This window comes from Haliotis cracherodii, unplaced genomic scaffold (genome assembly GCF_022045235.1).
Source record: "Haliotis cracherodii isolate W230 unplaced genomic scaffold, xgHalCrac1.p SCAF_15, whole genome shotgun sequence".
Classification (NCBI taxonomy): Eukaryota; Metazoa; Mollusca; class Gastropoda; order Lepetellida; family Haliotidae; genus Haliotis; species Haliotis cracherodii.
Window position 1 is genome coordinate 18,068,965 of NW_027266270.1, and position 20,882 is coordinate 18,089,846.

Here is a 20,882-nt window from a genome sequence, read left to right on the forward strand (position 1 = left end):
CCCGGGTCTTCAGCGTGAGGAGCGAACGCTTTAACCAGTAGGCTACCCGACCGCCCCTAATGAGTGCATCCTAGTATGTGTATCCCACCCCCCCCCCCCCCCCCCCCCCGCCACCCCCCCCCCCCCCCACCCCCTGTTCACTCACGTCTGTGTATGTACCCGATATACTTTTGTACCCGATGTACCCGAATGCATTTTCTTTGTGAGATTACAAAACAAACTTTCAATGGACACCTTCTCAAAGCACTTGTTCGTGTAGAACTGAAAACAGATTGTTGAACACAAAGGTCTCTTCTTTATGTATGTTTGTATGACTTGAATGATATACTGTATGACTTCAAGCATTTTCTGGTTCAGGTGTATGTTGCAAAATTGCAGACCACAGCAACCATTGTCGGGCAATATCTCAAGACATGTGTGTCTGATCTGGAGCTCTTAAATATTGTGGGTCCATTCGAGGCGTCTTATCTTTAACTTTAGGTTGATCCATGTCACAGAATGTTTGGATGTTGGGTGATGGTGCGTCTGTTGTTACTGACGATGTTACTGCCGTGTGTCGATAGCCCAGGTACGTAAACACATTAGATATTATCATTAGTTGAATGAATGTCACACGCTGTTTGGATGTTGGCTGAAGAGGCGTCTGTTGTCACTGACGATGGAGCCGTGGGTCGATATCTAGGGTATGTATAAACACTGTAGATGTTCTCATTATGTATATGTAAACTCCAGCGCACAAGAAAGTATGCACTGTGACCCATGTTTGATGGTAGTTAAAATGAAAGAAAAATCAGAAATTGATATTCTATTGTGATACGGGTATCTCAGTTGTATGTTTGACAAGTGTGTTGTGTTTCGGCGACTATTTTCAGCCTTGTAACGTTTTGATACCATTTGTAACTGCTCGGTCAAACCCAATTTCCGAGTGTATACTTTCGTTTGCCGGATAGTTTATGTAACCAATGCTCGGTGCACGGCCAAGGTGTGTATGTGGTTACTGACAGTGCTGTCTGGTGTCGATGTCCCCGGAATGTTTCCTTACTTTATATGGTACACTCGTTTTATGTGTATATAAGTCAATGCTCGGTGCAAGGCCAAGGTGTGTGTGATGTTACTGACAGTGTTGTCTGGTGTCGATGCCCCCGGAATGTTTCCTTACTTTATATGGTACACTCGTTTGATGTGTATATAAGACAATGCTCGGTGCACGGCCAAGGTGTGTGTGATGTTACTGACAGTGCTGTCTGGTGTCGATGTCCCCGGAATGTTTCCTTACTTTATATGGTACACTCGTTTTATGTGTATATAAGACAATGCTCGGTGCACGACCAAGGTGTATATGCTGTTATTGTAACCCTGATACTATGCATCAACACTCACCCACACTGTGCAATATCAGTGCAATTATATCTGTAGCGTTAGTAATTTATCTTGGAGCACGGGTGGCCCAGTCGTCTAAGCGGCCGCGATTCGCTGTGCAGAGTTGCGTCCCTTGGACACGTCAGAAACCTATGATTATGGGTTCGAATCCCGGTTTGCCCCGATTATGTTTCTAGACTTGTCTGCACCATACCTGTGCTCGTGGGTTTAACCGAAGTGGTAAACGTCTGAGACTTGCATCACTTTCGGCTTTACTCCCACATTAAGCTGACACGCCGTGATATAATTGGAATACTGTTAAAAGCGGCGTTAAACCCAACTCACTCACTCTCGAGTAATTCATCTTTATATCACAGGAACAACAGTCGCTTTACACCTCCACACGGACAAGCAGGTTGAGCTAGGACAACCGTCCAGGATCAACTGTACGTCAGACAGACCTTTCAGCGAGAAGGATTTGATAACGATAAGGGCACCGTCGGGATATAGCGTGTTTCACTGTGATCCATCCAAACCATGTCTTGTCTCTGATGACTATTACTACCTTTACTACAAACTCAAATCAACATTCGTTTTGGGTGTTAACAGAACGACAATGGAACACAACGGAACTTGGACGTGTCAGCTCAATGAGATCAGTGCCACAGGCTTGCTTATAGTGTCTAACGCCACCGGTACGTGATACATATATTCCTATCATGAAATACATTAAGAAGAAACTCCGGTGGTTGGTGTGGGCGTGGCAGACATGGGGATAAAGTGTCGGCCCTTCCAGCCGAAGTCATGGCTCCCCTCGTTGATATAATGTATGAATGTATGAAACCTCTTGTACGTGTCCCTTGCTGTTGTCGACCCGTGAAGATCCGGGGTAGAATAGGTCTTCAGCAACCCATGCTTGCCGTAAAAGGCGACTATGCTTGTCGTAAACGGCGACTAACGGGATCGGGTGGTCAGGCTCGCTGACTTGGTTGATGCATGTCATTGGTCCCAGTTGCGTGGATTGATGCTCATGATCACTGGATTGTCTGGCCCAGTCTCGATTATTTACAGACCGCCGTGATATAGCTGGAATATTGCTGAGTGCGGCGGTAACCATCAAACCAACCAACCAACCAACCTTGCTGTTGTCATGGCTGAAATGATGCTAAAACAAAACAGATGCATTATTTGAAGGATGGAGTTTGTATGTTTGTTGTTTATCGCCGTACTCAACAATATTTCGCCAAATGACGACAACCCATGATTGATATTATGAGCAATTATCCACACCGTCGGGGTACGATGACACGCAATCAAGTCACCCTTGACTCCCGATCCATCACATCGTGTTGTACGAAAAGCATATACGTTAATGGAGTCCCCGTGGGGTAAAACGGATGAGAGTCCTGGGTCCCGTTCCACAAAGCGATCTTAGGGCTAAGTTGATTGTAACTCACTAAGTACGCGATCTTAAATTTTTGTTACGATCGGCCGCCCGTTCCACAAAGCAATCTTAACTAATAGAGTTGTAAGTTAAGATCAAAATGCTAAGTTGCTCTGGACCAACTTAGGATCGCTAAAATCGATCTTAAATATTGTACCATAACAACAAAGATGGCGTATGTTGACTTATTATTATATCAGATAACATTCTGACAGTCCACAGCTCACTTACTTGTTAGCGATGTCCTCCCATATGCTGCCTTTCAGCTTATTGGTGACGGTAGAGCTGAATGAGGAATCAGTGTCGTGTGGTGAACAGCCACCTCATCAACAAGGACAGCGATCTCGCTTGCTGAAAAATTGCTGCGACGAACGTGTTTGCCGCCGACAGAGGTCTGCGATTCAGCCATATTTCGACAATGCGTCGTCTGCTAAACATGACCAAGGGAGGCCACTCTTAGGGAAACTTTCGTATCTTCATGGCTGAAGATTCCGATCTTTGTTAAGATCGGCTACTTAAGAACTTGTAAAGTTACAATCGCCCTAAGATAGCTTTGTGGAACGGGCGTAAACTTTAGCTAAGACGATTTTATAATCGACGTAAGTCTCTAAGATTGATTGTAGTTACGATCGCTTTGTGGAACGGGACCCAGGGAAGATAATTATTTATATTTATGTTGCGTCGTATTGGTAAGGATCCCAAGAACAGTATAGGAACTGCCCATTTTTTACATATTTGTTTAGTTGAGATAAAAACTTTGAATCGAATTTCCATCTGCAGCAAAAGTAAATACTGGGCTTTCGTAATGTTAATATTTGAGCTCTTTAATTTTGAAGGCAGCATATTTTATCACGGTGTGTCACGTGACTAAAATGAATCTGTTCTACAATTCGAATCAGACAAGCAGAACACTCATCATCATTTATTATTTGCTTTGTTGAAATCAATAATTTACAGCAGTGGATGTTTTTAGAACTTTAGAAACGTCGGAATTTGATAATATCACCGCCACAGTGTAATTCGTAAGTAAATATATATATTTACTGTTACTTCCTTATAGTACCAATACAAAAAATACAGTAATTGTTGAACAGTGCTTAATTGGGTCACTTAATCTTTAGATTAATCTGAGCATTTGTCTCCGCCTTATTAGCGTTTTTGGCTATTACAGAAGGGACGTCAAGCCTCACCACGGATTCTAGCGCTGGTTTGACATCCACTACAGCAACTGGTTAGCAACTAGTACAGAAACTAGTACTTGTTTTCCTATCATGAAATACAATTATTAGCAGCTGTCTGCCTATGGGTGGCTGAGGGGTGTATGACAGATATTGGGATAAAATGTCGGCCCTTCCTGCCAGGGGATAAAGTGTCGGCCCTTCCTGCCGGAGGATAAAGTATCGGCCCTTCCTGTCGGGGGATAAAGTGTCAGCCCTTCCTACCGGGGGATAAAGTGTCGGCCCTTCCTGTCGGGGGATAAAGTGTCAGCCCTTCCTGCCGGGGGATAAAGTGTCAGCCCTTCCTGTCAGGGGATAAAGTGTCGGCCCTTCCTAACGGGGGATAAAGTGTCGGCCCTTCCTGTCGGGGGATAAAGTGTCGGCTCTTCCTACCGGGAGATAAAGTATCAGCCCTTCCTGACGGGGGATAAAGTGTCGGCCCTTCCTGTCGGGGGATAAAGTGTCAGCCCTTCCTGCCGGGGGATAAAGTGTCAGCCCTTCCTGTCGGGGGATAAAGTGTCGGCCCTTCCTGTCGGGGGATAAAGTATCAGCCCTTCCTGTCGGGGGATAAAGTATCAGCCCTTCCTGTCGGGGGATAAAGTGTCGGCCCTTTCTGTCGGGGGATAAAGTGTCATCCCTTCCTTTCGGGGGATGAAGTATCAGCCCTTCCTGCCGGGGGACAAAGTGTCGGCCCTTCCTACCGGGGGATAAAGTATCAGCCCTTCCTGTCGGGGGATAAAGTATCATCCCTTCCTACTGGGGGATAAATTGTCGGCCCTTCCTGCCGGGGGATAAAGTGTCGGCCCAGCCTGCCGGGTGATAAAGTGTCGGCCCATCCGGCCGGGGGATAAAGTGTCGACCCCTCCTACTGGGGGACAAAGTGTCGGCCCTTCCTGTCCGAAAATGCGACTATGCTTGTCGTAAGTGGCGACTAACGTGATCGGGTGCTCAGGCTCGCTGTCTTGGTTGATGCACGTCATCGTATCCTAATTGCGTGGATCGATGCTCATGATGTCAGTCACTGGATTGTCTGGTCCAAACATGATTATTTACACACCTCCGTCATATAGCTGGAATATTGCTGAGTGCGGCGTTAAAAAACAAACAAATCGTTGCATGGTTTAGTTTGCGTGGCATTCAGGAGGGGATATCGGGTCAAGTTGAGACCCACAGACACCACGCCTGTGAAAAGAACCAACATACACGCAAAACTGGAGAATAAAAATAAGTTGAAACCCCAAAGTGAATCTTCTATCACTATGGTGACACCTACGATCATATTATGGTGCTGGCAGGCAAGGATCGTAATCGGAATAAGCCGATGACATTCGAACCCACAAATAGCTACCAGAATTTGTCCTTAGAGACTAAGAAGGCATCTTACTTGTATGCGTAGTGGCGATAGAAGACAGTCAGAGGATTTCCATACAAAGACCTAATTCTTTAGCATTGTCTCATCACGTTGAAGGCCTTGCTTCTATTCCCAACGGGGTGGTCGGGTAGCCAAGTGGTTAAAGCGTTCGATCATCATGATCACACCGATGACCCGTGTTCGATTCCTCACATGGGTACAATGTGTGAAGCCCATTTCTGTTGTCCCCCGCCGTGATATTGCTGGAATTGCAAAAAGCGGCGTAAACAATACTCACTCACTCTATTCCCAACATAAGAAGTACATTCCTAGCGGTAAGTATTAACTCACGTAAGCATGATGCATGCAAACGCCCAAACAGGGCAGAACACACAGGAGCTTTCTGTGAGCAATTCTGCCTTGAATGATCTGCGGTGTTTTATTCGATCATGAGTGAGTGAGTTGGGTTTAACGCCGCTTTTAACAGTATTCCAGTTATATCATGGCGTTTCAGCTTCATGTGGGAGGAAAGCCCGAAGCTCAGACGTTTACCACTTCGGTGAAACCCACGAGCACGGGTATGGTGCTGACAAACCTAGAAACATAATCGGGGTGAACCGGGATTCAAACCCAAAATCATAGGTTTCTGGCGTGCCCAAGGGACGCAACTCTGCACAGCGAATCGCGGCGCCTTAGACGACTGGGCCACCCGTGCCCCCTATTCGATCATGAACATCGTCACATTATGCACAAGTGTGTGAACGAACAGCATGAAAAATGCAACTTTTATATGTTTTCTTAGAATTATCAATTTAAAGCGACAAAACATTTTCCATAATCATAAAAATGTTAAGCTTATCTAAGTATCTGACAAGAACAATTCTAATTGCATTTTTTCACTTGCAGGAAGCTGTGGTATTCAAGCCGGATCTGTATATGTGAAGGTGTTCCTTGTGTATATCATTCACGTTAATACCTCACACAACCGCTGAGGTGGGCACAGGATATAGAATGAAACATCTTTACTACAAGGTGCCCGGAATACACAATGCCATTTAGAAAGTGGTCAAATGTAACACGTTATATTTTGGATAACACTTTCTTAGTAAAGTACAGATTCTCGTACTTTTGGGGGGTTGAGTCCCGACCGGGATTCGAACCTACACTTGCCAGAGCGAGGCACCTATCACCAGCACACAAACTCAGCGATCTAACCCACTCAGCCACCGAGGCTTCCACAAAAATGAAAGTCCGACAACTGGTAGTCTTTGAGTACTTTGAGTACCCCTCTGACAAGTGTAAATTGGCACGGCTCCCATGGCCGAAAGCTATGAATACATAATGCCATTTAGAAAGTGGTCAAATGTAACAAATGTTATATTTGGGATATCTCTTTCCCTGATAACATGCGTGTTCGTGTTCGTTTTAACCGTAGTTTACTGTACAAGGATGAGATTGGGGAAGACTTGGTGTATTGGAACTAAACAACGTTACAAATGAATGTCATATTACTCACCATGTTGAAGACGTCCCCAAATATGTAGTGTGACAAATATAAACCATCCTTAGCACTTTGTACTAATTATTTGAAGGTGTGTCTTGTATATATCCTTTATATGAAAGTTGCATTGATCATATTGTACTAATTATTTGAAGGTGTTTCTTGTATATGTCCTTTACATTGAAAGTTGCATTGATCATATTGTACTATATTATTTGAAGGTGTTTCTTGTATATATCCTTTTAATTGAAAGTTGCATTGATCATATTGTACTAATTATTTGAAGGTGTTTCTTGTATATATCATTTTAATTGAAAGTCGCATTGATCATATTGTATTAATTATTTGAAGGTGTGTCTTGTATATATCCTTTACATTGAAACTTGCATTGATCATATTGTACTTATTATTTGAAGTTGTTTCCTATATAAATCCTTAACATTGAAAGTCTGTTTCGGCGGATTATTCTGTGGTGTGGATATTATATGATTTCCAGAGGATCCGACGAACGTTTGTAGTATACATAAATTGTCAATGCAAGCGAATAACCAGTCTATACTATCTACCAAAACAGATTCCATTTGGTGTGAAGGGCAAAATAGCTGCGAAAATCAGTGATGACACCAAGTATCCAGTGATTGACATCATGTGCATCGATCCACGCAATTGGGATCGATGACATGCTTAAACCAAGTCAGCGGGTCTGACCACCCGATCCCGTTTGTCGCCTTTCACGACAAGTATAGTCGCCTTTTACGGCAAGCATTGGTTGCTGAAGACCTATTCTACCCCGGATATTCACGGGCCAGAAGTAAAGGACAACGTTTCAGAAATATATTTGTTTTGCAACACAATAGGGTCAGTTGAGTCACATTTATTGATTACGTTCACTGCACTCGAAGTGTCAATAGATTGCCAGTACAATGATTAATATATTTTCGTTGTTGTAAATTTTCTTGAAAACAGTTTCAATTTACACCTTCTTGTCACAGATTGTAAAGTAGTTGTTCGTGTACAAAGTTCCCACTCTACGCTGAAAGCCTTTGAAACGTTTATGACAGCATGGTATTCCAGAAACGACAACACTTATCTTGTCTGTGTTTATACAGGTCAAGTACATCTATTTTAATGCGCAGCTCATTTTTGTGTCAAGCAACTGATCCAATTGGATCAAAAAGGATTATCCCTTTACAAGTAGGTACTTCTGTCATTCTGTAAAATCTCTCAATGAATAGGTTGATCATATTCCAAAGTACCTTTACACTGTTAATGGCGAGTACCTGACCCCAGGCCTCAGTGAACTTACTGAAATCTTCTGGCGGGTGAGTGAATGCAGATAATATGTGTCGTCCGTCGTTCCAGTGCGTGTTAGAGTTGGGTTTTGAACAATGCTTCAATTATATCATGGTGTGTCAGCTTGATCTGTGAGGAAAGCCCAGAGTGATGCAGATTGTGTGCCTGTCCCACTTTGGTGAAACCCACGAGCAGAGGTATAGTACTGACAAACCTAGAAACAGGGTGAAAAAATCATTGCGTGAGGGATGCATCTCTGTACAATGAAGTGCGGCGCCTTAAAAGACTGGATTTGTATTTTGAGATGTTTTTCACCATTATTTTGGCTCGTGAGAAGTGTGAGTATTCGGAACTGTATCGGACGATGGTCATGATATCGATCACTGGGAATCTGGATTATTTACAGGCTGATATTTCTGGCATAATAGCCGGGATCTTACGTTTACAAATTTTTGTAGAACAAACATGTTCGGTATATTTTAGAACGTGTCCCTTGCGGCTGTTTGGGCTGAATTAATGCCACAAAAAATCACCCCAAACGGATAGAATATGTCTCTTTTTAGTTTTGGTGCCGTACTCAACAATATTGTGCTATATGGCGACAACCTGTGATCGATATCATGAGCAACGATCCACACCGTGGGGTTCGATGACACGCAAACAAATCAGATATTGATCAAGATCCCTAGAAAAGTATAGGAACTGGCAATTTTTACATAATTGTCTAGTTGTGTTTAGAACTTTGAATCGAATTTCCATCTGCAGCTAGAGTAAATCGTGTGCTTTTGTATTTTTAATATTATAGCTCTTTAACTTTGGAGGCGGCTTATTTTAATCATGATGCGTCACGTGACTAAAAGGAATCTGTCCTAAAATTCGAATCAGACGAACGTTACAGAACTCTCATTTTGTTTGTCCGGAAAATTAATAATTAATAATTAAGTAGTGTGTTTGGGACTTTAGAACCGTCGGAATGTGATGACGATAATATCACCGCTACAGTGTAATTCATTAGTTAAACTTATTGTTACTATCTTATATAACCAATACAAAGAATACACTACTGCGTCGATCAGTGCTTAAGTAGGTCACCTAATCTTAGAATAATCTGAGCGACCTGAAGAGCGATTTGGCTATTACAGAATGACGTCAAGCTTCAGCACTGATCTGACATCCACCACAGCAGCCGGTGCAGGTGAGGAGACATTGCTAATAACTTAGTCAAGGCTTAATATGTGAAAAGCAACAGAGGTCAAGGTGAGGTAAGTTGAAATGGGGTTTAACGTCGCGTCCAAGATTATTGCACTTATATGTCAGTATGTGTGTGTGTGGCTGCTTGTACTAGTCCGGGCTGATGTCGATTTATAGTGCTAGCTCACTGAGATACAATGCCGCAGTTTTACATGAAATACCCCTCTCAGACTCCGATCCGACCAGTCCTTGTTGTAGCCTCTTAATGCCGAGCGCCAGACAGGGTAACAACAAGTACCATCTTTTAACGTCTTTTGGTATGACGCGGCTGGGGATCGAACTCCGGACCTTCCGCACTCCGGGCGGACGCTTTACCATTAGACCACTGAGGCTGTTCTTCATAACATGATTAATAATCATACAACCATACATATTTAAAAAAACATAGTTATAGATATGGGTTCTTTTTTATATATGGAATATATATATATATATACTCTTCAAAAAAAGAAACTAAGTACGGATATTTTCGACCATAAAAGCAAAATTAGCAGACCAGGGGACGCAAAATGAGTGAGTGGGTGAGTGAGTGACAAATATCCCGGATCAAAATGATCACAACAAGGACAAACCATTAGTCGGGAAACACGTACGATTCGGAAAAACGCATCCAGTGCATTATCAAAGGAGCCATGGAGCTACACTCACTGCACGTGCAGCAGCAATATACATGCCGGTATCATATGTTATATGTGAACGGTATTTTAAAGTGCAGGGTTTTTGATTGTCTGGCATCTGCGTCAATCGAACAGTGACAGTTCAACAACATGCCAAGAATAAGAGAAGTGCAAAGAAACAACGTCATAGGCCGCTTGCATGCAGTGGAATCCCGATCAGCCAGGGTTTTTAATGTAGCGCCTAGCACCATCACAGGGCTATGGGCCAACACGTGATCGGCCAAGGTCGGGACGACCAAGAGTAACCAACACCGCCCAATATCGCTACGACTGCATTGGTGTCGTCAACACAGGGTATGGCCTCAACTGCGATGGAGAGATGTCTGCTTCAGCGACGAATCAAGATTTCTCCTCCGTCGGGGGGATGGAAGAGCAAGGGTCTACAGTCGTCGGGGAGAACGTTACGCCGGAAACTGCATACGGGAAGTGGACAGGTTTGGTGGGGGTAGCGTTATGTTGTGGGCGGATATCTCTCATCATGACAGGACAGGTTTGGTCCATACCCATGGCAATCTTACGGCTCAACCATATTCTCCTACCACACGTCCTCCTATTTGCAGCCAACAGCAACGGTGTATTCCAGCAGGACAACGCTCGACCCCTGGTCGAGCCTGTCTACAACAACGTTGATGTTCTCCCCTGGCCCTCCAGATCCACGGATTTGAACCCGATAGAGCACATGTGGGATGAATTGGATAGACGGCTACGCCGACGTCAACCACAACCCCAGACGTCGCATACTCGTCTCTTCCATGTGCAGGAGATGTCAGGCCGCAATCGATTCCAACGGGAGAAATCCGCGTTATTGATGGTAGCTGACCTTCACCTTGGACCTATCCTATGTACCGATAACTGAGAAGACCACAAGCACCAAGAGTTCTCTCCACAACACTTTTGGCTCAATACCTTTTACGATTCCTGTATAAATGTGTTTTCCTACCTCGCATAAACCTGGCTTTGAGTTTCAAAATCGGTGAAAGTGTATGCTATACATTAAACATGTTTAAATATGTGCATATTTATTTATTCAGTTAGTTAGTTGGTAGATTTCACTCAGTTTCACACTCTACATTCACGATTTACTTTAGAACATGACTCAAAGTAAAGAAATTTGTCTTAACGACAAGACTTTCTTTTTTTCCCCAACTGTCTCAACACTAATGATTCGCAAGATCGTCGGCATTACATAGTTGCATTTTCCCAATTGCAAGATAATGCAGCATGACAGCTATTTCCATCTCCGGGGTGACAGCATTGTTTCTTTGTGTAAAGGAGGTAAGCCTATCCCTGATTAAATTCGTCACAAAATATATACATGTACCTACACTGTCAAGACGAAACCGCTGGATAAGTTCTGTGTCTGAATACACACTGAAAATGTTTTTTCTTGGCCTGAAAGTTCTCAGCTGATGCGGCTGGGGTGCCCCAGCTGCCGCCATATTGGATACTAAAGAAAATTTGTAAGTAACTAAGCGTCCTCTTGAGTATTCTTAGTGTTGAAAGTTTTTATGAATATGACTTTAAAACATTCTTAGATTTAAGAGTAACTATTCGTATTTCATAGAATTTTCTCAGACTTAAGACCTCTTTAGCATTCGAAGAATTTTTATGAATACCGCCCCTGATGAACAATGTTTTCATTAAAAAAATAATGGATATTTCTTTTTCATTTAAACAAATAATAGATATTGTTTTTAAACAATAGATTGACGTCATCGATGTGTTTGTAATGATTGATAAACAGAGACTTGAAGTAAGCATGCAATGCGATTGTATTATGTCAAGTTTTCTCTGATTTGCCGATTAACTCAAGGTAGCCTGTTGTTATGACATACCTAGCATGGCATACGTGTGTGATCACCATAGTACATGTGGCTATCGGTCACGTCAAAACGTACAATGCTATTGATTCAGTTCAAAGCGACTCTCGCAGTCAAAACGACTGTGCATATTTGTATTTACGCTCTATCACCTGAGTAGAAATTCTTATCAACATGATCATCACCGGGTGCTTTTCAATAGGCGTGAGTAGACATTGATGCACACCTATTAAAATGGACCCGTGAAGATTCCGGGGTAGAATAGGTCTTCAGCAACCAATGCTTGCCGTAAAAGGCGACTAACGGGATCGGGTGGTCAGGCTCGCTGACTTGATTGATACATGTCATTGATCCCAATTGCGTGGATCGATGTTCATGATATCAATCATTTGATTGTCTGGTCCAGACTCGATTATTTACAGACCGCCCTGATATAGCTTGAATATTGCTGAGTGCAGCGTTAAACAACCAACAAACCAGCCAACCTTATGGCGACACTATCAAATGTATTAGCCAATGCATTGGAAGTGGAATTGGTATGGAGTTCGTTTGAGGCGCAGAACCAACAAACCACTCGCAATTATGATTGACATAAACAGACACATATTTACAGGCCGAATATTTACAGGCCGTCGTCGTATAGCTGGGGCACCATTGAGAGTGACGTTAACAACAAACAAACAAACACACACGGGTATGCAGGATGTACAAATGTTATAGAACAAATGTCACAGTTAAGCATGTGATCACTCGGCAAATAAACCTGTTTTTCACTTGCTAAAGATAGCGCCAGCACACCTTTCAGTCAACACAGTATTACCCGTTACGTGATGCGTCTTTCTCGAGAGGCTCTGTTTTCTAGGAAAGCCGGAGAAGGGTATTTTGGGCACCTGTATTGAAGCCCATACACTGTGGTATTTTATATCATCTGTGTTAGTCCCCTTTTGATGGATGTGTAATACATGGTGTCTTCTCGCACAGACACAGTGTTAAAGCATGGAGGCCCCGCCCGTCCCACTCCAGGACATGCAATGCTGGCATGTATGGGCATGCGCCTGCTCTTTATAACTGTGGTGGTTGACGTGGCCGAAGGTAGGTGATTGAGGGGGGCAATATTCAAACTAGGTCATAGCAGATTAGTGCTTCGTATCGCTCCATTGAAATCTACTGGATAGGGGTTAATTTCAAGATTTGTGAATTTCGGGACATTCAAGAGTGCGGAATGTTCAGAGTAGTGCATATTCATTCATTCATCCATTCATCTATCCATTCATTCATTCATTCATTCATTCATTCATTCATTCACCCATTGCTTATGGGGCAATGTCCTTGTATACTGGTAATATATTTCATCTCAGGGGTTCTACGGCAAGAACTACTACAACTATTACAGAAATCCTATGCTGTAAATAAAAATGACCCGTGAAGATCTGGGGTAGAATAGGTCTTTAGCAACCCATGCTGGCCGTAAAAGGCGACTATGCTTGTCGTAAGAGGCGACTAACGGGATTGGGCGGTCAGGCTCGCTGACTTGGTTGATGCATGTGATTGGTCCCAAATGCGTGGATCGATGCTCATGATATCCATCACTGGATTATCTGGTCCAGACTCGTTTATTTCCAGACCGCCGTCATATAGCTGGAATATTGCTGAGTGCGGCGTTAAACAACAAACAAAACTCCTATGCTTTAAATAGCTATTGTTTCCCTCTACAGGTGCAGGTTTACAACTACATACGCGACAACTACCGGATTCTACATGGCAGATTAACTGCACACTGGATAGGGTGTTTTCTCCTGGCGACACGATGAATATCCTAGGGCCACCTTCGAATATATCGATGATCTTCTGTAAGTTTCCCTCACAATGCCCAGATGGTTTTGGAAACGGCTCGTGGGGGACACAGAATAAAACTTTCTACATGGTCTTCACACCAAAGAGCAGTGGTCTGTACGTATGCGTTTACAATGAGGAGCATGGAGATATCGCTACGGGCGAGATTCTTGTTGACCCAGCAGGTACGTAAGCAATCTACATAGACTGGTAGAACATGCAGCATTGCTTTCTTTAATTATCTAATAACCGACAAGCGAAAAATTGTCATTACTCTCAAGGTAACATGTCAGTCCACGAGATAAGATGGTTGCTTGGTTGGTTGTTTTTTTTAACGCCGCACTACACAATAAGAATGGAGCATTATTTAATATGAAGTGAGTGCCCCATCGATTTTACACTTTTCTTGGGCCCATACTGTTACGAAGTTTTCAAGCAGCTTTCAAATATTTATGCTTTCAAGAATAATGTAATGTGTGGCTGATGACATGTACTTTTTGCATCTAGTGAAACATTCATGAATTTAAATAAAATTAAATAGAAAATATCATGTATATGCTATAACTGCCATGCCGTTACCATATTAAAATTATATACTTCCTACATCTTTCGGAACATTCATTGTTGTAAATGAATTAAATAATAAACTGTCATACTCTATTACTGCCCATAGTATTACCATATTAAAAGTATGAACTTTCTTCATATTATGGAGCGGTCATTCATGCAAATATGTTCAATACAAAACCTTCATACACATATAAAATGTCTGGTTTGGTGTTTACCGTGTCGCTCACTGGATGTCTGGTCAAGACTCGCTTATTTACAGTCAGGCGACCCTTGAAGATCCGGGTTAGAATAGGTCTTCAGCAACCCATGCTTGCCGTAAAAGGAGACTATGCTTGTCGTAAAAGGCTACTGACGGGATCGGGTGGTCAGGCTCGCTGACATGGTTGATGCCTGTCATCGATCCCAACTGCGTGGAACGATGCTCATGATATTAATCACTGAATTGTCTGGTCCAGACTCAATTATTTACAGACCGCCGTGATATAGCTGGAATATTGCTGAGTGCGGCGTTAAACAACAAACCAACCAACTAGTCAGGCCATGGTCATATAGCTGGAATATTTCTTTACGTTAAACAACAAACAATGTTATATTATGTACGTACAGAACACGCAAATCATGTATATTGTTCGTATTTACAAACAAGGATGGTTTAAGTTTGAGGAGATTTTTTAATTATATACTTCTGTGTGAAAGACTGAGTTTTCTGAAGTTGAGAAAAGTGATATTTCCACTGCAGTGAACATCACACTTGATATTTCACTGCAGTGAACATAACACTTGATATTTCACTGCAGTGAACATAACACTTGATATTTCACTGCAGTGAACATAACACTTGATATTTCACTGCAGTGAACATAACACTTGATATTTCATTGCAGTGAACATAACACTTGATATTTCATTGCAGTGAACATAACACTTGATATTTCACTGCAGTTGAACATAACACTTTGACGGAACTATTGTCATTCAAGAGTTACCTACCTCAAAGCGTCTCCCTTATCGTAGCCTGTACACAAACCGTTGACCTCCTTTTTACATGAGTTCCACATTATTGAGTAGGCAACATAATGACAGATGGTAATTTACGGAGTTAAAATCACTTCTTGACGTTTGTTATAAACTGTAAATTTCTCATTTAACTCAATCGAGACTCTTGTTTCCCAAAGCGCCAATTTGGTTGACCAGCGCGTATTACTTCGCTTCCAACAGCGGTCTCGTAGCTTTCAAAAATATATTTCGAAGATGATTTTTTATATAATTATATCCAAATGTGTGATAAAGAATTTTCGTGACCCTAAATATTTTAGGAGACTTGTTTGTATTTCTATATATTTTGCAAACATGTAACTATTTCTAAAGTCGGGTGGAAAAACGTCCGTGTGCGTAAGGTAGGGAGTATTTACGTTGCAAGATTTTACATTTGAAATTTAAAAAATCCGGTAGAAAACTACACAAAAAAAAGTATATAAAAAATAGGATGTTCCATGTGCCTCGTGAAATATCGAGTGACAGGAGAAAGAAGATATTTTTGCGTTTCCACTCATATCTCCTTTCCCTCGTCACTCGAAGAGAGAAACATGAAATATCCTCTATAACTTCACACTATGAAAATAAACAAATCAGTACACACAACTGTACCTACAGAACTTTGTAGTATTTTAAACCGTCGACGTCCGCGTACACAGAATCCAGTATAACAGTTGAACACTACAATACAACAGAAACGCCACCAGCAATAGACGATGGTAAGGACAAACACGAGTACGGACTATTGGCTGACTTCAGTCACGGTGGATGTTGCCTCTACCTATACGTCGTTGTTTGTAGTTACAGAGACCACCACCAACCTCCATGAAGCCACCAGTGCTGACCTTGAAGCTGATACATCAACCAGGAAAGATGATGGTACTCACATACTGAGTCTATAGATAGGTCACATTTGTTTATCTTGTTCACGTCACGAAATTCTAAGCAGTTGCGTCCCTCGTTGATAACCATGAAATATCCTCTATAACTTCACACTATGAAAATAAACAAATCAGTACACGCAACTGTACCTAAAGAACTTTGTAGTATTTAAACCGTCGACGTCCGCGTACACAGAATCCAGTATAACAGTTGAACACTACAATACAACAGAAACGCCACCAGCAATAGACGATGGTAAGGACAAACACGAGTACGGACTATTGGCTGACTTCAGTCACGGTGGATGTTGCCTCTACCTATACGTCGTTGTTTGTAGTTACAGAGACGACCACCAACCTCCATGAAGCCACCAGTACTGACCTTGAAGCTGATACATCAACCAGGAAAGATGATGGTACTCACATACTGAGTCTATAGATAGGTCACGAAATTCTAAGCAGTTGCGTCCCTCGTCGATAACCATCTTCATGAGGCAAGAGAGTTAACTGACTTTAAAAGTCCAGTTTCCACCCTTGCCGAACTAGGCTGGAATGACTGGGCTCGATAGTAGTGCCAGTGGCTATTACGAGTTATGTCCCTCCTACGCCTCTCCTGTTGACCAATCAGATTCAACCTCTCGTATCACTTGCGTTTGCTTCACACAAAATGGTGGCGCCCGGTCAGGACGATCTGATCGATAATCAAGATCTATATTGTGATAAAACGGGTCTTACATGGCGAAATGCATTAAATCACGTGAGCACCTTCATTAAAAACATGAAAAGATTTGGAAAATATCTGCTGACAACGAGTTGGCGGTGCCCATGCTTTGCAAATCCTGCAATTGACTGACATCTGCACCACAGTTTACGAACCGGATTTTGATTTCGGTGAGCGATTTTGATTGGACTATGCCTAGACTCGTTAGTCCAGTCAAAAAGTAAGTCCATAATACCAGCCTAGTTCGGCAAGGGTGGAAACTGGACTTTTATAGTCAGTTAACTCCCTTGCTTCGGGAAGATGATCGGTAACAGGATCCGCTGCTTGGATCTTCGATTGATTGTCTGTCAGCACAATACCCGTGCTCTTAGGTTTCACCAAAGTTTCCTGTGGTTTAATCCAATATTAATGTCAAACGTGAAAGGACCTAAATGCTGTTCTAAGCGAATGTATACCAAACTCACTCACTCATGACTGAGCGTTTGGATTGTTCGTCATGCTCGTCATGCCGAAGACCCGGGTTCGATTCCCGACATGGGTACATGTGTGAAGCCCATTTCTGGTGTCCCCCGTGGTATTGCTGGAATATTGCTAAAAGCGGCGTAAAACCATACTCACTCACTCCAATATATTGATGGTCGCACAGAAGCCTGTGTTTTTTTTGCAAAGGTTAACACTTTTCATGTTTTGCTTAGAATTGTAAAACGCGATTTTGTTAAAGAATCAAATGAATTGTTTCATTTCAACTATTTGTTGTTGTAACTAAAGAGTGAGTGAGTGCATGAGTATGGTTTTACGCGGGGTTTAGCAATATTCCAGCAATATCACGGCGGGGGACAACAAAAATGGGCTTTACACATCGTACCCATATCGGGAATCGAACCCGGGTCCTCGACGTAACGAATGAACGCTTTTAACCATGAGGCTACCCGACCGTCCCTGTAACTAGAGAAGGGCCGTAAGTGAGGTGAGAGGGCCAAGTTATTGTGTGACCTGATGCAAATAACGGTGGAGGGACATCCACTTCAGTACACGCTTGGGTATAATGTCGTCGAGTCTCCATAATCTCATCCCTAATAAAAATCATAGTTGCTCAAAATGAATCAGTGACACACTTTCTACGTGTATCACCATGTCGCCATGACCGATAGGTTTAATATTGCTGTGGCTCTAAACAACATTCCTCTCGCGTTCTGTTTCAGTGACATCCGGAAGCGGCTTCATCAACGCATTTGGCATTTGGGTCACGTTGTCTTTATCTCACCGTCTACTCTGTGCATGACCGCAGACTAACAGCCCAAGTATCAACAGTTTGTAGATGTTGATTGAATGTTGAACCAAATCACTGTCCACATACGAACGTTAGAGTTACTCTGAATTCCCAAATGTACAGCATGTTGGATTTGAAGTGCCCACAAACCCAAATGCATTTGTGAGAATTTATTGATATTTAATTACACTAGTCAGCTAAATTGTTATCTTTCAGGTGACGGATCAAAATAGTCTGCCACTATCGAGACAAGCTCACTAAAATCACCAGTGATATGGTGACGTAAATGTCTGCTCTCTTAAATCTTTGCCATGGGACTTTGTACACGAGAATCGAGGAGATTCGATACATATTTCCGGCACACTAAGAGACACAGCCATATAATCACCTGGGCCCACTTCAATTTCATTGAAATCAGATCTTAGTTCTCGGTACCGCGAAACAAAGATCTGAGGACATCCCATTACGGGTCATGTCAGAACGACCTTTCATCTGACCAATCAGAGCATTGCTTATCAAGTCATGAAAGTGACAGTTTGAATGTGATGTTTGATCGTGCAACCTCGAAAAAAACCCACAGGGTATTCCGAACGACAGTTATGGGCTCTATGTCTGTGTTCACAAAATATAGACCATCGATTAGCCCTCCCAGAATGTTCTTTTGTTCAGTTTTTAATTTTTTAATCGAGTGTATGTCAAAATATGTTTCGAAGCGTAGTCGCCAGTTTGAAACTCGTGCCGTAAGGCTCGTTTAAGCTGCCTTCTGATTGGGTATTGTCGACTTCTTGTTAGTCATTCCATTGGTCGGCCAAAATTCACGAAAAATCGGTCTGACGTGACCCGTAATGGGATGTCCTCAGATCTTAGTTTAGCGGTAGCGAGAACTAAGATCTGATTTTTATGAGATTGGGCCCACTTGCACAAAGCGATCTTAGCAGTAAAACGATGGTAAGCCTATATTAAAGTATGGGAGTTACGATCATCTTAGCGCTAAAAGTGGGCCGTGGTCTTCCATTCTGTATTTGTTTCCTGTACTGTGTTTGGATGATTTACCGAGGATATAATGCTAACATCACATACGACGACAGACCCGTGAAGATCCGGGGTAGAATAGGTCTTCAGCAACCCATGCTTGCCGTAACAGGCGACTATGCTTGTCGTAAGAGGCGACTAACGGGATCGGGAGGTCAGGCTCGCTGACTTGGTTGATGCATTTCATCGTACCCCAATCGCGTGGATAGATGCTCATGATGTCAGTCACTGGATTGTCTGGTCCAGACTCGATTAATTTGCAGACCGCCGTCATATAGTTGGAGCACTGCTGAGTGCGGCGTTAAACAACAAACAAACAAACAAAAACATACGACGACGATGGCAGTGTAGTAACACTGCATGAGTGATAGCATAGTAAAGTACGGAAATAACCTTGCCACAACATTGAATTGTATGGGGGTTTTAATGTTGCTCTAACGTTTTCTCGGACAGTCTTCTTGGTTTAGTGCCCTCGGGGACGTTTAACCTCATTTTCCCCCACCACCAACGTTTTCTCAGTTACCAAATCCCTGCAAAGTTCCTGCAACACTGCATTATTATTTACTTTAATACATGATTCAGATGCTTGTCCTATATTCGGATCACTTCTTGACGGCTGATATTTGTTGTCATAAGTTCGTGCTACCTGACAAATCAATTACCTCATGATCTATTAATTTTTTAAAAATCTTTGATTCCAAAAACAGCCCATTTCTACTGTATGGCTCTGAAGTTGGGGGTGTTCATAATTACGAAGAAGTAGAGGTTGTACAAATGTTTGCCTGTAAGAGATTTTTATGTGTTAAGCAGTCATCCGCAAATCACGATGTTAGAGGAGAATTCGGAAGATACCCAATGTACATATTTGCATTTAAACGTGTTGTTAAGTATTGGTGGAAAATAATTAATATGCCTATATCACGTTTGGTAAAGAGATGTTACAACTTATTATTGTTAGACTGTAGTAATGGTATAACTGGGCATCAAAAGTAAAACACATCCTATTCTCTACCAGTTTGGGTTACATATGGGACTAACAATTTATAAGTAATATCTCCTGCTTTCTGTCGGAAGTTATGCTCCGTCTAAAAGTATCTTATGAACAAAATTGGCACGCAGCTCTTTCATCAAGCTCAAAATCAACTCTTTACAGTTTATTCAAAACAAATTTCGGCTTAGAAACATATTTAAAAGAATTATCAATTTTTAAATATAGGCGTGCCCTTGCGCAATTTAGATGCTGTTGCCACCAACTCCGAATTGAGACAGGGAGGTATAAAAAAAGACTTAAAATGTTAAAGGTTGTGTCTGGCTTGCAATCAAAATCAAATTGAATATGAATTTCATTCTATAATAATTTGTGATCGATATGTACGTTTAAGACGAGAATATATACCCAAAAGGTTTTACCTGTACTCCTCCATACATACGTTTAATATCTTAATGGCATCAAATAATGTAATGATCTTTCAAAATCTATCCGTATTCATTTACAAAGCAATGAAATTACGTCTTGTGTAAATCACTTAAAATTTGATATTATAATGTTTCTCTCCCACTGTATACTCTGTCATGTATAATGGGCATGTGGCCTACAATACATAATGAATAAAGACTATATATTCAG

At 42.1% G+C, this 20,882-nt stretch overlaps 2 protein-coding genes across 5 annotated transcripts; both read left to right on the plus strand.

Moving 5' to 3' along the window:
* Window positions 1–404: 404 nt before the first annotated feature.
* On the plus strand, window positions 405–6,634 carry LOC139461884 (uncharacterized). Its single transcript, XM_071243365.1, has 4 exons — window positions 405–568; window positions 1,737–2,054; window positions 3,975–4,034; window positions 6,278–6,634. Exons 1-4 carry the CDS (start codon window positions 499–501, stop codon window positions 6,361–6,363), a joined length of 534 nt encoding a protein of 177 aa, XP_071099466.1. The 5' UTR covers window positions 405–498; the 3' UTR covers window positions 6,364–6,634.
* Window positions 6,635–7,990: 1,356 nt separating this feature from the next.
* LOC139461885 (uncharacterized) lies at window positions 7,991–19,052 on the plus strand. Of its 4 annotated transcripts, XM_071243366.1 has the most exons (7): window positions 8,017–8,066; window positions 9,308–9,360; window positions 12,895–13,005; window positions 13,629–13,931; window positions 16,153–16,230; window positions 16,571–16,648; window positions 18,156–19,052. In XM_071243366.1, exons 2-7 carry the CDS (start codon window positions 9,309–9,311, stop codon window positions 18,233–18,235), a joined length of 702 nt encoding a protein of 233 aa, XP_071099467.1. In that variant the 5' UTR covers window positions 8,017–8,066; window position 9,308; the 3' UTR covers window positions 18,236–19,052. The 4 variants fall into 4 exon arrangements, with proteins under 4 accessions (XP_071099469.1, XP_071099467.1, XP_071099468.1 ...); XM_071243368.1 differs by lacking the exon at window positions 9,308–9,360 and having other exon boundaries at window positions 7,991–8,066; XM_071243367.1 differs by lacking the exon at window positions 16,153–16,230.
* Window positions 19,053–20,882: the final 1,830 nt, after the last annotated feature.

Coding starts and splice junctions, on each gene's coding strand:
- LOC139461884 (XM_071243365.1), top strand. CDS start 499: ATGTTTGGATGTTGGGTGATGGTGCGTCTGTTGTTACTGACGATGTTA. Junction 569..1,736: donor GCCGTGTGTCGATAGCCCAG/GTACGTAAACAC, acceptor TTTATATCACAG/GAACAACAGTCGCTTTACAC. Junction 2,055..3,974: donor TATAGTGTCTAACGCCACCG/GTACGTGATACA, acceptor TGGCTATTACAG/AAGGGACGTCAAGCCTCACC.
- LOC139461885 (XM_071243366.1), top strand. CDS start 9,309: ATGACGTCAAGCTTCAGCACTGATCTGACATCCACCACAGCAGCCGGT. Junction 16,231..16,570: donor ATCAACCAGGAAAGATGATG/GTACTCACATAC, acceptor CGTTGTTTGTAG/TTACAGAGACGACCACCAAC. Junction 16,649..18,155: donor ATCAACCAGGAAAGATGATG/GTACTCACATAC, acceptor GTTCTGTTTCAG/TGACATCCGGAAGCGGCTTC.